Source organism: Epinephelus moara, chromosome 21, assembly GCF_006386435.1.
Source record: "Epinephelus moara isolate mb chromosome 21, YSFRI_EMoa_1.0, whole genome shotgun sequence".
In the NCBI taxonomy this organism is placed as follows: Eukaryota; Metazoa; Chordata; class Actinopteri; order Perciformes; family Serranidae; genus Epinephelus; species Epinephelus moara.
Window position 1 is genome coordinate 14,076,358 of NC_065526.1, and position 15,672 is coordinate 14,092,029.

The 15,672-nt window shown below is 41.9% G+C and overlaps 2 protein-coding genes across 5 annotated transcripts in view; one reads left to right on the plus strand and one right to left on the minus strand.

Moving 5' to 3' along the window:
• The window catches only part of LOC126382684 (SPRY domain-containing SOCS box protein 4-like), a 117,933-nt gene that overhangs the window by 12,997 nt on the left and 89,264 nt on the right, over positions 1-15,672 (minus strand). The window lies entirely within an intron of this gene.
• Positions 11,551-14,943, plus strand: zgc:136870 (uncharacterized protein LOC664693 homolog). Its single transcript, XM_050032700.1, has 2 exons — positions 11,551-11,679; positions 12,214-14,943. Exons 1-2 carry the CDS (start codon positions 11,649-11,651, stop codon positions 13,326-13,328), a joined length of 1,146 nt encoding a protein of 381 aa, XP_049888657.1. The 5' UTR covers positions 11,551-11,648; the 3' UTR covers positions 13,329-14,943.

The following is a 15,672-nucleotide window of genomic DNA, read 5'->3' on the forward strand; positions in this document are numbered from 1 at the left end:
CCAGATAATGCTATTGGGAGCCGAATTACTCCTGCATGTATACAATCAACCTGACCCAAACTGGCCGGGGCGGTCGGCGCATGCTCCACGGTGTCTGCCCCGGTATTAAATGCTAACAGAAGACGAAACCAGTAACAACATGGCGAAATCTACATTCAGAGCTGTGCATTTTTTGGAAGGACGAGCTGTGAAGTTGTCCACTATGGTACCAGTACCGCAGCTAACTTGTTCTTCGATTGTTTGGTCTGTGACGTAATAGGTCAACTGGAAAGGGGTCCAATACTAACAAGCTGAGAGGGGGCATATCGCCACCTATCGTAGCCAAGTTGGACATACTACGGTCAATAAATCAATTCCCCTCCCGTGCTTGTAAACTGGGACAAGGACAGTAGTCCAATTAAATGGCCTTGTCAAGCTGTAACCGTAACTCCATTTAACTGTGCATGTATTTGTACTGACTGAGAGCAGGGCAAGGAGGGGTGAATCAATACACTGCACGCAGCTCTATAATGGAATAAGATTTTGCCCATTTGAAAATATAGAAATGGAGATCAATGTTGATATTGTGACGGCTGCTACGACTAAATCAATGTGTGCAACACACTTTACTAGCCTGGTGAACAGGGGCAGCTAAATGTAGCAGTTTGAGTTTACCTCAAAAAGTATATATATTTAATTAATTCTATTGTATAAGTACGTATTAATAAGTAATTTAAGTTTATTTAATGCAGCACCTTTCCCAGAGCCAGGTCTCACAGTGCTTCACCTTGATAAACTTTTTAAAATAAGACCATAAAAACAGCCAGAATTCATTTTGCATGTAGTATATGATGCTGCTGAAATGAAAGTGAGAAAAACTAACATCTGATGTGCATTGTTCTTGGACATATTCCTCATGATATACAGCCTCTGAAAGTGCATGATTCAAGTTTTTCCCATGGTCTAGTGAGGTCTAAGTGAGGAAAATTCCAATAAATTGTAGTATCGAAATACTGAAAGTGCAATACATTTCAAATTGGCGTCCAAGATGGTATCAAATTCAGAGATAAGCCTATCATCCCAGCCCCAGCTAGTGACAATCATATCAAATTATGGTACTGTCCGTCAGTCACGACCAGAAATTCATGTCCCCTGAAGAACACTAACGTTTACTGCAGAAAAATAAATGAAACAATTCTGACCAAAGAAGTAGCCACGTTAAAAAAACACTTACGATAAATTTACTGATTTCTTAGCAAATTCATTTTACTTCCCTTTGAAGAAAATACTGAGCTGTGCAATGTCGAACACACACGTTGCATATAGAATAGATGGCTCAGGAAAACATGATCCTCTCTAAAGTCTTCCTCCCTCCTTCTGCCACAGCTCCATCTCATTTGTAACAATACACCTCTCTCCTCTTTCCTCCTGCAACGTCGCTCCACCAGCAACTGCTGGCTTTCCTTTTCACTCCTCATTGCTTTTCTTCCCTGCCCTTCTTTCACCCTCTTCTTTTCATCTTTTTCCCTCTTTGTACTCTCCAAGGTCAGAGTGTCTGATCTTCTCTGGCACATTAGAAACCATCACTGTCGGGTGAAAGCTGTATTATCTTCGAAATGTCAACAAGAGACAAAAAACAGGTGTGCGTGTGTGATGACAATGCAGTTTTTATCATTATCCAGTTTGGAAATGCTTCTAAGCCCGAGAGGTTTTCAGAATTTAGAGGAGCATGTAATCCTTTAATCCTTTAATTAAAGTCAATATAATATGAAAACGAACAAAACTGCAATTACAAGGCTTTCACATGACAACAGTGGTAAAATGGTGACTAATATACAACCCCAGTGCTGTGTACACGTACACAAAGTAATCAGTTACAGGTTAAAATTACCAAACGCCCAATTATGTGTTCTATTGTGGTATTTATTTCCCAATCTAACGGCACACTATCGACCCTCTGCAGGGTGGTTTCCCCTAAACGCGAAACACAAAAGTACAAACATTTACAGAAAGGAAAGCCACAAACCTTGTCGTGCAAACATGTTGACAAGACAGAAAAACAAACCCAAAGAGCACACACATATGCAAGGTCACGAGTACAGGAAATCAATCCGACAAACATGCACATCTCCAAATCAAGAAAGTCAAATGGTGTGAAATAAACAAACACAAAATGCACATAAAATTCCCTGCTGTGCATATACAGAGGCTTCAAGCTCAGTTAAGGGCAGATAGACCTGATAGTGTCACATGTAGGGTTATTGAACTTTTTGGTACAAACAGAGAAGTGTCTGTGGTTCCAACTACCAAAAAAACAAAATGATATCCAGCTGTAGTCACATGAATTTGAGATGTTTTCTCCGTAGCTCACATCATGGCAGGCTAATAAAACCAGATCTCTCCAGCTGCATTGCAGATGTTAAAATAAGAGATTTAGAGGAGAATCCGAGGATTTTTTTCATGTTTTGCCTGTGTGTAACCTTCAGAGCTGCTCTGAGCAGTGTACACACTGTTACCAGAATTTCAGCTACTGTAACGTGTGCTGCTGAAGAAGAGCAAAGAAAGTGAAAACAGCATATCACAGCTAATAGTTTCCATACTGGAGTTACAGATGTTTTTTGCTTTTCTAACAGTGATCCAAGTTTATATCTGCTTTAAGGCAGTAAATCAGCAGATGAGCTCAAGTAGACATTTCAACATCTTTGACTTTTATCATCCTCAGTTGGAGACATGTCTCTGGCAGTCCCCTGGAGGCCTGCGCTCGACTCGAATACAAAAACATTTCACAAGAAAGACATAAGTTGGCTAATTAGGTAGCCACTTCAACAATCCCCAGATAAGAATACAGCTTTAATTGTCATATTGTCTTAAGAATGAGGACTTGTAGCTAAATCCTCTGCAGCAGCTGCATGCTCACTCATTACACCAAGTGTATATGTGAGCAGCTCTGCGGAGGAAGTTTGCAAAGGCTTGAAATTTCAAGCAACACGCTGACAAAGAGCGAGCTCAGACAACATCTTTATGCCTATTAAAATGAAGTAATTGGTAGATCAGAAAATCCATAAAATCCACTTTGTGCAATAGAAGTTAAACCTTATTTATTTTACTTTAACAGCTCTACTACACTACGTCCTGACCAGTGACCAACTTCCGTCAATGACCTTTCCTATAAACTCAACCTAGGTTACCACATGGGAAGCCATGTACACAATATACTTGGTGTTCAAGTGGTTTAGAAGTGAGAAAATTGCTGCTAAGGCTATGACAACGCGGACGCTGCTGTCGGCCTCTCGGAGCCACCAAGGCTGACAATTTAGCAAGCTAGCAAGCAGGTCACATAATGCAGGAAATGCAAAGGTATAATGACGGGGGAAAACAATGAGGCCGCTGGGAATATCAGCATTTTTCTAAGACATAAAATTACAAAGAACAACTCTTTATGACTAAAATGACAACATTCCAGCTTTCCATCCCTTGAAAAATTAACGTGCACGGCCTCTGCCATTTCTGAAAATGTTGACAGACGGGTCACAACTCGTGAACTCGTAGCATTCAGAAAATTTCCACTTGCAATGTCGTGAAAACCTCAAGAGGGCAGCGTTGATGGACTTTTATTATGAACAAGGTTAACATGACCACATTTGAAGGCAACATATGACTCTAAGGAGATTTTACATAAAGGACCAAGGCCCAGGTCCAAGTACACTTTACCACAAAGTCCAGTATGCTTGACTAGTGTGTACACTGTGTACCATACACCGAGCGGGGTCCGTCGATCTTTGCCCTGGTCCACTTGAAAAGGTGTTCTTGACTACGATCTATGTGTACTCAATTACGGTTCACATCAGGTGTGAAAACCAACGTTACTTAAGCATTGACGAGGACTGCTATTTAATGTCAGTAGCAGGTGGCGAGTAGACCGTACTCAGTGCCGCCAGACCCCGGTGAAATCTGCGTATGCACAAAGCATCTGCAGATTGCACTCTCTGAACGTGCAGTAGGAAGGCAGATAAGAGGTTTGTTCTTGACATTGTCTGTAAAATACAAACCATAGTCATAATGCAAAGGCTGACTCCATGGTATAGGCCTGAGATCTTGCGATTGGCCCACTTTTCTACACTGTAGCGACAACACAAAGAAATTTGATAAATAACCTTTATTAATCCTTGTAGGGAAATCCAGGGGTCTGAGCAGCAACAGCAATAAGAATGAAACACAGGAAAGGTACAAATAAGGTTATAGAGCCAAACCAAGGTGATAAGAATAACAAACTATAAGTACAAATATCTGATGATGACAGAAGTGTACTGCAGGAGCCGGGGTGTCGTATTTGGACACAGTATGAATCAAACAGTATGTAAAACAACACAATGCAGTGTAATAAATATGGCGCCGGATTAGAGATCCACTGCAGTGCAGTAAAAACAGCTCAATAATGTTTCAAATGACAAAGTCAATTCTGAACATAAACAGCTGTATTGGGAAAGTGAGTCATTCCTCATGACACAACAAAGAGAGAAACTGAACAAAATAACCGTATTCAGACCTAATTTAAAACAACACAACAAAGGGAGGGATTAGCAGGAGGTGTGGAGCACAGTGTCCTCCTTTTCAAACACACGAGACGCTGAACTCCAAACACCAGCGTCCTTCAAAGCCACCAAGGGAAGTTGCCGTTATCCGTAACTAATGTACCTCCGGTGGTGTCCTGTATCCTCTTCCCCAGCACATTGTGTAACACCGCCGGTTTTTAGCACAATCACACTTAAACACACACTGAAGCGGCGTGTTGTGCAGAACTAATGCAGTAATGTTGCTACAGTCCGTGGAGGATTTGTTAGAAAACCCTTTTGTACTAAAAAAGGATGCAGCCGCAGGGTGGGAGGACTAATGGCTACAAACATAGTTGCACTAAGACCGTCCCACACAGCTTTAGGAGAGGAGGGTGTGAAAATCCCTTTTTTTTCTGATGTCTTACCCGAGCAAACTCCGTCTTGAGATATTTGGCTAAAGCTAACTTTGGTGCTTAAATTGTTTGCACAGATCCAGTGGTATGAGTCATAATTTACCGGGCACATTAGTGTCACAGTGAAGGATGGGCACTGTGGGCAGAGCTGGCTACTAGAGAGGAGTTGGTGGTAATACAAGCCATGCCAGTGTTTCTTTTTAAAGCCCTGTTCTCTCTTTACCATCCCGCATTACTGTAAATCCACTGTTCACCGTCTCCTCTGGGATGAGAGGCTGAGTGATAAGAGAAACAGGAGGAGGGAAGATGTGAAGGAGAGGTGGAAAAATAAAGGGAGCGGAGGAGGAGGAGGAGGAGGACAGGGGTGAGGAAGAGGAGAAAAGAGGAAAGTAGATGAATCAGAGAAAGATGGCAAGAGGTCATGAGATGAGAGAGGACGATGGACACGAAGAGGATGATAAATAGACAAGGAGGGAGCACAGCCAGCCCGTCTGACCCTCAGATATCCTTGACAGTTACAAAGTGCAGGTAGGCGGACCTTTTCATAAAAATGTCAATATTAGAGGAAATCTGTTGGCATAATTCACTAAGCACACTCTCAATTAATGTTCCTGCTTACGCACGGTTTTTCAAACATGAGAAACCATCCTTCATCTGTGTGGGATCTGCAGAGAAACTGCTGATTTCGATCCACTGTGGCATTTTGTAAGTGTGCAATAAAAAATAACAATACTGTTCACAGTGTGACAGATTATGAATGTAAATAGTCATAGGAAAACCTTTTTTGAGATAAAATGAATAGTCCAAGGAAACATAATCGCTTAAAGCTGTGTTGATCAATACTTTTTTGTGAACAATAGAAAAGATGTGAAATATGAGAGGTGTTACTTGAAGTGACAAGCCCACAGAGAGTTATCACCAAACTCTGCAGTTCCCCTCAGCATCATGTAGCATTTCAGCATCTTTTAGCTCATTGTTTTGTTTTGTTTTTACAGCCGGCAGCTTCACTGTTTTGTTTTGTTTCTGACTTCTCTCATTAGCTTCATTTTCAGGCAGCTGCATTAGCAACCTAAAGGCCCCAACACACCAAACTGAATTGAGAGAACAGTGGCTACGAGAGCCCCCTGCTGCATCAAATGTCATGAAATCATCACAAACACTTAAACCAACAGCCGACCAACATGTACGTTCTGTTCTTCTGTGAGAGGAAATAATTCTCCACACCAACAGCTGGCAGTCTGTAATTGCCATTCAAAAAGGGAAACCGAAAACCATCTTGACTGTTAGCACATCAACAACATAATCCAATGTTGGCAGAACAGAGCATATTTACCGTGCGCTAGCGAACAATAACACAAACCATTACGAAGCATTTCTGCTAAAGAGCTCAATGGCTGAAGAAAAGTAATCTTACCTTTATATAACAACTTTGTTTTGATCTCATGCTCTCTTGACTCTTTGTTTACTTTCCTCACTTCTGTTTCTCTTCTTGTGCACTGCGCTGAGCTGCCAATCAGAGTGATTTCATTCATTGACGGATTCTGCAGTCACAAACGCTGATTCAACATGCTGAATCGGCAAAAAAGAAAAAGAAAAAGCCAACTAGTGCCGATGTGGGTGAATGGTGCAGGACACACCGCAGTGACAAGAGCCACAGTCGCTCACCTACAGCCCAATACTGATCAACAGCTAACCCTCGGCTTAGTGTGGCAGGGCTTTATGAGCCAGATGTTTTTAAAAAGGGAGTCAGTATTGGACATACATTTGCTAAGTGGCCAGTACGGCTGTAGTCAACCAAAGCAAATCTCTGGGGGGGAAAAATCTGCACATTATCTCTAGATTAACTAAATCAGTCATCTGTTGTTTTTTTTGTTTGTTTGTTTTTTGTTTTTTTTGCTGGCCAAGAATTGAAAAGTTCAACCATGCTGCTCTCGTCACTGTCACTTTTTACCTAGCCGTCCAATCACAGTTGGGGAGGCGGGGGAAAAGTACCACAAAGTCCAACTGTCATAAACTACATGGAGAAGTCCTGAACAACAATGGAGGAGAAATTTATACTGAACCCCCATTAACCGTCAGGGCCATCTTCTCTCCCTACATGCTCCATCCTTTCCTTAATCTAGAGCACGTACTCCACCTTGTACCGACATTGTCACTTCTGCAGATTGATAACATGTTCGCTGTATCTTTAATGTGATAATATTATTTATGTTGTGTTAACAGGTCATAACCATGCCCCAAAGTGAGTGAAAAATAATAATTTATGCAGGTTTAATGTCTGTTTACACTCAGTGCAGTACTGTATCACTTCCATATTATTTGTTCTAATGATAGTGTAAATTACTGAAATAAAGATGTAGTTGGTCAGATTAAGAGGAATAATCTGAAATTATTTGTCTTGTTTTATACATTACCTATTGAAAGCTGGTCTGAAAATGTATATTGTACATGCAAAAACTCTTAAAAAAATCTTTTTATATTAGTGATTGCTTTAAAAAAAAAAATCAAATGTTCTCCTCTTTTGTCCACAGTAGTGTAAAAGATAGAAAAATAACCTTCACAAGGAAGAAACATCTAGAATTTATAGCAAGTGAATTGGTTGAGGGACAACAAAACTGTACAAGGATGTGGAAATAAATAAATAACTAATAATCTACACACACTCTGTACATAACCCAACATGTCCAGATGTGATGGGGAGCATCATTAGACAAGGCCGCCTAATTATATGGACAATTAGGAAAGCTTCCCGCAAGTGTGTGTGTGTCAGATAAAAGAACAAAGACAGCGGTGAAGACAAAACAGGTGAAGCTGGGTCAGATGAGGTAGAAAGGATCAAAGCGTAAAGATCAAAACAGAGCAGAGAAAAACACAGAGGGAGGAGAGAAAAGTTAAAGGTGAAATAGAGGAGAGAGACTTTAGGAAACTGCTCGTGCTGCTGTAGTCTCTGGATTAAGTGTAAATGAAGGTGGGAAAACCACACGTGCAGTAACACGTACACAGGCATGAGCTCTCACACGTGCACACACGCAGCAGGAGGCCTCACACCGCCAACCTGACTGAGATAAAAACCTGGCTGATCCTTCGCTGGCTTTACCTGTCAGGTCAGAGTGTGTGTGTGTTTATCTGTGTTTGGTCACACACACTGAAGATCAGAGAAAAAAAAACAGAGGGAGAGGTGAGAGGCTGGAGGGAAGAGACAGAAAGGTGTCACTTTTCAGTGGAGTGTAATACTCCACCCCCACGGTTTTAAATTAGACATCAGCTGATTTACAGGAAGAGGTAAAAGACCTGCCTTTGAGGGCTGAATACAACTGTACATTATGTGTCATTATGCTCCCATCCACTTCCATTATAGGCACAACCTGCAGCTGAGCGCAACAAGTTTATACCTGCTGTCTGGAAATCGCCCCAAGTCATTCTGAGTAATGTCGGAAATCACCTAGCTGAAGTAAGCTGATGAGGTCAGAGGATACAAAGAGGTAAATTACAGCATTTCATCACATATGCTACACTCAAGTCATACAGTGGCAATTTAGGTGTGCACTTCCATAACGTTCAGGGACTCACAAGAGTCTGATTTAAAATGAGAGTAGTCTGAGTTGGCATCACAGATGCTGAGGTATCCTGACTTCTTGTCCCTAGTATAGGCCGAGCTTCAAAAACACTGGCTCCTACAATTAAGGATGAAGACTGCCCAAAAACGAGACGACACATACTGTCGCACGTGCATAAACATTCAGAGTAGGAGTAAACTATAATCTGTGAGGTGCACGAGCTCAGATTAAGGCAGCTGACTAACCAAACATGAGAGCACTGATAATGACAGAGGGACGGACACTAGCAAACTCACACAAACAGATCATGTGGATGAGCCTTGGGACGGAAAAAGGACCACTGCTTTGAAAAACTGTTATGACAGCTGTAAAAATTGCTGGTGCTAGTAAACATGTAGCACGAGGCTACTGTGGACAACCAGGAACTCGAGATGGGTCAGATGATGGGTGTGTTTATGCTACTACGCTTCATTTGTTTACTGTGTTAATTTAACTAATAACAATAATTAGCAGATATTTTTTGCTGAAGTTGTAAATCATTCGTCAAAATTCACGTCAAAGTAGGGCTAGGGGATCTGGAGAAAAACAAATATCACAATATTTTTGACCAAATACCTCCATCGATCATGTGACTTGACAATTGGTGCTTTCACAAAATATTTTCACAATGAGATTTTTGATAAATACACATCAGTATTGAGGATATAATGTCTTTAAGTGGATACAGGCAAATATAGAACAACTAGAACAATCTGATAAGTTCAGAAAATTAAATCAAAGTAATTTAGCCTTGAAAATCAGGAATAGACAAAGTTTACAGTACTACAATGTCCAAAATCTAAGAAGATGTCTTGTCTCATGCCACAATATTGATATATAATATGAATATATTGCCCAGCTTTACATCAAAGTATTTCACACCTGCCCTGTTTGGTTCGGTTCAATCGAACCCAAGTTCGTTTGCCCCCTAAGTGCGGTTCTTTTGGGCAGGTGTGAACACAGCAATCGCACTCAGGTGTGCACCAAAACAACTGGACTGAGACCTTCTTGAAGTTGTCCCTCCATTGTGACATTAGAAAGTGTCACATTTATCTTGCAAGTGTACTCTTCTTCAACGAAATTCTGACCACTCGAGCAGCTTTCTCGCACAGGCATTTGATCTGGTCCGCTTGTAAATGCTGCCGTGAGAACACAAACCAGCTCTTGGCAATTATGCTGATTCGGACCAAAGCAAGTGAACCCTAGGTCTGAAAGCACCCAAAGCCAGTGGTTCCCAACTGGTCCAGCCACAAGGCCTAAAATTCTCCTCAGTCATTAGTTCAAGGTCCCACTGTTACAAACATTCTGCGTCATACTTGTGTTTACCCATGTCGTTGAGCTAGTTTGCTGTCTGAGTTAAGCAGCTGTCTGTTAGTCACTCACTCTACAGCAGAAAACGGCACTTCAAAATAAAAGCTCTGTGCTGGAAATTTGCTGAACTTAAAAATAAAGTGTTTTCTTGGCTAACTTTACACGTTTGCAAGTCACCTGCAGTCCATTCAGAATGGGCCCGCAACCCCCAGCTGGGAACCACTGCCCTAAGCTGCTGCACTGCACCCAACCTGCCATATTCATGCATACAGTAGTAGCATAAAATACACTTGCTGCAACCAGTTACCCTGCAATCACACACACACACAAACTATGAGCATGTAAAAGGAATTATCTTTGGTGTTCAATCAAAATGACTACATGTCTTTGTAATTAACACATTAATTACTCCATCATGTAGTTATTAGTGTTGATCACTTTCTTCTCAAGAGTATTACATCGGACAATTAACTCACTGGCCCTAAATTAACTGCCTATAGTAAAGCTCTGCATGATGAGACTTATTTACAGAGCTGTGATTACCATCACATCCACAGCAGGGCTGGGAATCAACAGCAGTTTCCACTTCACAACAACATGGTTCAAATTGTTCAATCCATCCGAGTCGTATGCCTCGGAGCTTATTGATTCCTGTCGTTATGTTTTTCTGACTGTTGCAAAACAGTGTTTGCCAAACTCGTGCATCTACACTGCTGAAGACTTGCAACAAGAGGGAGTCATGGTAAAGAGGAAGAAATAGTCTAAAGCAGGGCTCCATTTCACAGAGAAAGATAACAGTGCTGCTTGTAATGTCTGTAAAATGATAGCTTCAAGTAAAGATAAAAACACCGGAAATATGTTGAAACATCTTTCTACACAACATGGCCTTCAGTTCCAGTAATGCTGTATGTTTCACACTCTATGCATGAAAGCCACTGCTTCCCAACTAATCAGCACATCCAAGGGTAAGGCAGGCAGGCTTAGCAGATTTCTTCTCTGACTCAGAAACCTAAATGACAAAGAGTGCTGCACAAATATTTTCTCTCTTCATCTATTTCAGATGATGACAGACAGACTGTTGCTACGGCTACAGCTAGCTCGACTCACCCATTACCTCCCATTTTCACAAATGAGCAAAAAGAGGGTGCAAAAGTGTCACTGTCATGATTCTCCACACAGAAATTGATCACTAATTAGTAAGGGAAATTAGACCAATAAGCAGAATCATTTTATTAATGGTATCAATACAATCTGATCAATTCCCATCCCTAATCAACCGTAATATCAGGATGTACCAGAATGCTCACTGCTTTGACTTCTAGATAGAAGACTGTTATGATGCAACTAACCATCAATACGACCTCCCTAAATGAAGACTTTAGTCCCACCATTGTAAAAAAGCTCTGTCGCCCATTAGTATGCAACACTAGTTAAATAATGACAGACGTTGACAACAATCTTCAGTCTCTCTATAAAACAATAAAATGTCCAATTCAGTTTAAGCATTCCTGAAAGAGAGAGTTGGACACCTGACAAGAATCATAAAAGTTGTGATCGCTTTATGTTTCTAAAGAATGCAGAGGCAGCAAAAAAACCTGGGAGGCATGTCGGTCAGTGTTTTTACAAGAGGAAGGTTCACCTCAGGTGCTCAGACATCTAATAGTACGTGCAGAAGAAGGTGCAACTAGAACGACAGTTCTCAAACAAGACTTATGTGAATCTGGTTTCAGTAACATTACTGTGGAGGAATATTATCAGCTGCAGCCTTTAGAAATCATCAATAAGAGAGAGGCACAATGGGAAGCTGGAGCCCACCAGGAGGTGTTGGTATGTTCATTTTTAAACCTCAATTACAAATCTGTTGAAATGATCTCAAATGCTGGATATGATTGCATGCAATTTAGTCAGAGATAAGGTTACATTTTGCCAAGCATATTTTACACATGCCCAGGATTCATACTTTTGATCCATGCTAACTATCAGGAGGTGCACGGCTTAGTGCCCTGCCATCAGCTCCAGATCAAAGACCAGTTCTGCAGTCAGATACAGCAGCGTGAATATGTCGGGAACAAATGTTTTCTCACTAAAGCAATGCTTATAAAACATGCAGTGAATTGCATCCTGTGTGACAAATACTGCAAGGAAGAGGAGTAAAAAAAGGCTAAAGATCACAGTAAATCGTTACAAGGTAATGAGATGGATAGATTCACTTCTATGTCTTTCTTTGCCTTTTATGACTTCAGTGAATGAGCAGATTCTGTAATGAGCATACTAGACAACACCAAATGCACAAGTGTTTAGACTCAAAGAAAGCTGAAGCCGTTGGCTGCAGATTAAAAGCTTCTTCTCTTTTTCCAACAGCCTCAAGTGACCTTCATATTTTGCTGGTTGGTCCCAGACGTACAGGCAAGAGCTCATCTGGTAACACCCTGCTGGGCCGGGGGCAGGTCTTTGAAACCAGAGGAGGCGGGGCCAACACAGCTGCCAGCGCCGTCACCAATGGACGTCACATCACAGTGGTGGATGCACAAGGTTGGGGTTCATCTGAGGAATTTGTGCCCCGAGAGGAGAAAATTGAACTGCAGAGAGCGTTTTCTCTCTGTGGACTCGGAGGACCTCACGTTGTTCTGTTAGTGATCCCTCTGCTGGACTTTACTGAGCCTGAGAGGAGAGCGGTGGAGGGGAGGATGGAGATCATGACCTCTGCAGTGTGGAGACACACCATGGTGTTGTTCACATGCGCAGACTGGCTGAAGAGACGGGGGTGCAGCGTGGAGGAGCACATCAAATCAGGAGGCCCTGCCTTGCGTTGGCTGATGGAGAAGTGTTGCTACAGATATCACGTGTTTGATAACAAGGCAGCCGTCATTGGCAAGCAGGAGCAAAGGAAGCAGGAGGTGAAAGGAGGTGGGAAGAAACAGGAAGGGACTTGGCGGAAGAAAAGTGACAAGAGGGCCGAAAGGAAGTGCAGAGGAGGTGAGGCAGATGGGAGAAAGGGAGGAGAGCAGGAGCAGGTGAGAGAGCTGCTGCGTAAAGTGGAGGACATGTTGCAGGAGAACGGTGGGTGGCACTTCTCCCTTCACATGTACCGAAGGCTGGATGAGGAATGGAGCCGGAGGGAGCAGAAGCTGAGAGCTCGACTGGAGGCAGAGACAGATGCGGGGAGCGAGAGGAGACAACAAAAGACAGCGGAGACGAAGATAAACATGGAGCCACAGCAAAAGCAGGGGTTAGAGACAGAAGAAGAAGAAGAGCAGGGAGATAGCCTGAGGAAAGAGCAAGAGAACAAGGAGGAATGTGCAGAGAGGAAGATAAATAGAGGGGAGGATGAAGAGGAGAGAGCCAAGGTAGAGCTTAAGACACTGAGCAGTGAGGAGGACGCGTGGGATACAAGCTCTGACAACGGAGGAGGAAGTGAGGAGAGCACCGAAGCAAAAACTGGAATGATGGCTCCATGTCAGCCTAATGGGGGTTAAAGGTCGGCCTTTAGTCCTATCAGATGGCTTGCCTGAAGTTACTATGATCACAATCACTGTTTTTGGTCCAGCTGGACAGCTTGGCTGACACTGCCAGTGACTCCTCCTGAGAGTGGAAACAATTTTCTCTTTTGACTCTCAGCTAGAAAGTGAATATTTCCCTAAATCTCAAACTCTTCCTTTAAAGATACAGATGGTGACTTTTATTTAAAAAAAAAAAAAGCTTTTAGTCATATTTGCTGTACATCGAAAAAATCAGTTTCTTCCTCCCACTCCTTGAGCTTCTAAAGGCTCAAACACCATTCTGACATCAAAGAACTTGTGGCAACGCAGGCTGTTGTGCCACCTTGTGTCGCCTGTGTCTCAGCCAAAAAGTTGCATTTGCACATCCCGCAAAGCTAACAGCTAACATGCATGTACACTATGCACCTGGGTGATAGGAAATAACAATACCAGCAGCTAGCAGTCGTCTTTCAAACGTCTGTCAAAATGGGAAACCTGAAGACCAACGGGACGGATTCAAGAGCTCAATGGCTATGATCTCACACCCCCTTCACTTTGGCTGTTTGTTTCCTTCCCTCAGAGCTAAAATTTCAATCTGAGTGATTTCACTCGCTGACAGGCTCAGCCAGCTTCGATGCCGATTCAACATGCTGAAGCGGGTGCCAACAGTGTGATACACGCCACAAAATCTAGGGCGACAGACGCTCATCAACAGCCTGACATTGACTGATGGCTGACCGTCGGCTGACCATCGGCTTTATGTGTCAGGCCCTACCGGCATTTGCTAGAATCTACCGCAGCTCACGGAAAACAAATGTAATCAAATATGAATTAAGACTGCATTGCTTATTTCTCACCTCAAATATTTTCAGGAACATTTGTTGTTGTACTGTTTCGCTATAAAATGAGACAGTTTGCTTGGTTTTTGGCTTGAGTGTTTCCAACATGGGTCATAAACCTTCTCATTTTACAGCTAAACAGTAGACTAAAATATGTTTCTGAAAACATCCGAGGGAAGAAAAAAGCAATGCAGCTACAGAATCTTGATTCATATTGATTTAACAGCTGTCTTAGAGATTCCTCTGCTCTGATTGGTTGTTACGTTATGTGTGGTAGTGCCATTACAGCACTAAGAGAAGACAGAGAAACATTATTTGTTTTCACAGATCATCTGTCTCATGTACTTTTGTGTGTGGATATTGTGACAGTTCCAGCAAATATTTTAAAAAGTTATTTTTTAATAAAAGTTACCCACTGTAGCGTTAATGTACAGAAAGGACTGATACATCACTTTATGTAAAGCTATTTCATGTTTCTCATCCATACTTTTATGTCATGTGCTGCCAACTTTTGAAACCGTTTAAAACTCCCATTAGGCTCCATCTAACAATAAATTATTCATGTGCACTGCATGATAAATGAAATCCTTTTCTGCTCAAAGCCTTGTGGTTGGAATCGTTACCACGCTGCTCTGTGGTGAATCTATTGTTGGTCACATGTTCAGTTCCCATGCAGGTTTGTAATTACAAAGCCTCTCATAGACAGGACTGCTTAAATTGTATTGGTTTCGCTTCTAAAATTATCAGGAATGTGAGACGTGTCATCTCAGACGTCAGCTATGACATTCCCAAACGCTGGAAACGCTTATGCAATATGCAACATTCTGGTAAACTAGAGAAATTAAAATCTTCTCTTTTTGCTTATGAAAGGTGTATAAGAAAAAAATAGCCATTAAAAAGTTAAGCAATAAACTGATAAAGGAGAAAGGTTGCTGAACATGGAGGTTGTCATTATTACTTTTTTTTTAAAATATTTTTTTGCTTTCAATTTGCATAAATGAGACATTCACTGTCACTGTTTTTATGGCAGAACTGAGGGATGTGTGGTCTGCCACCCATTTCATTACATCTGAACAAACTGTCAATTGGCTTCAGGGAATTGCTGTCTCTCCTCGGTTGACACAGACAGTTAATCCTCATCTCTGGCTCACAGTCATGATCCCACGCAAGGTCAGTCGTGTTATAACCAACGAGGTCAGTCTCAGCCCGGGACATCAGGCCAGAAAAGCCCAGAATACACAAAATCACATAAAACAAATATCTCTGTGCCCTCACACTGGAATTGGTTCAGTTCATTCAAACTGTGCAGTTATAAATAATCAGGCCCAAACGCCCTGAGCTTGTCGGTCATTATTTGCAGCAATAAAAAGATTTCCAACACAGTATTAATTTGTGAGGTGCGGCAGAGCGCCGGAGTGAAGAAAGCCTGCGGACTACACGTTTTTTTTTCTCAACAGTTTCCTTTAAGTAGACATGGAAAGCTGCTGTGACACTAATTAAGA

Bases quoted from the DNA above. Each gene is read 5' to 3' on its own strand.
- zgc:136870 (XM_050032700.1), top strand. From the start codon at position 11,649: ATGGGAAGCTGGAGCCCACCAGGAGGTGTTG. The intron at 11,680-12,213 runs GTATGTTCATTT...TTTTTCCAACAG, and splicing joins GAGCCCACCAGGAGGTGTTG to CCTCAAGTGACCTTCATATT.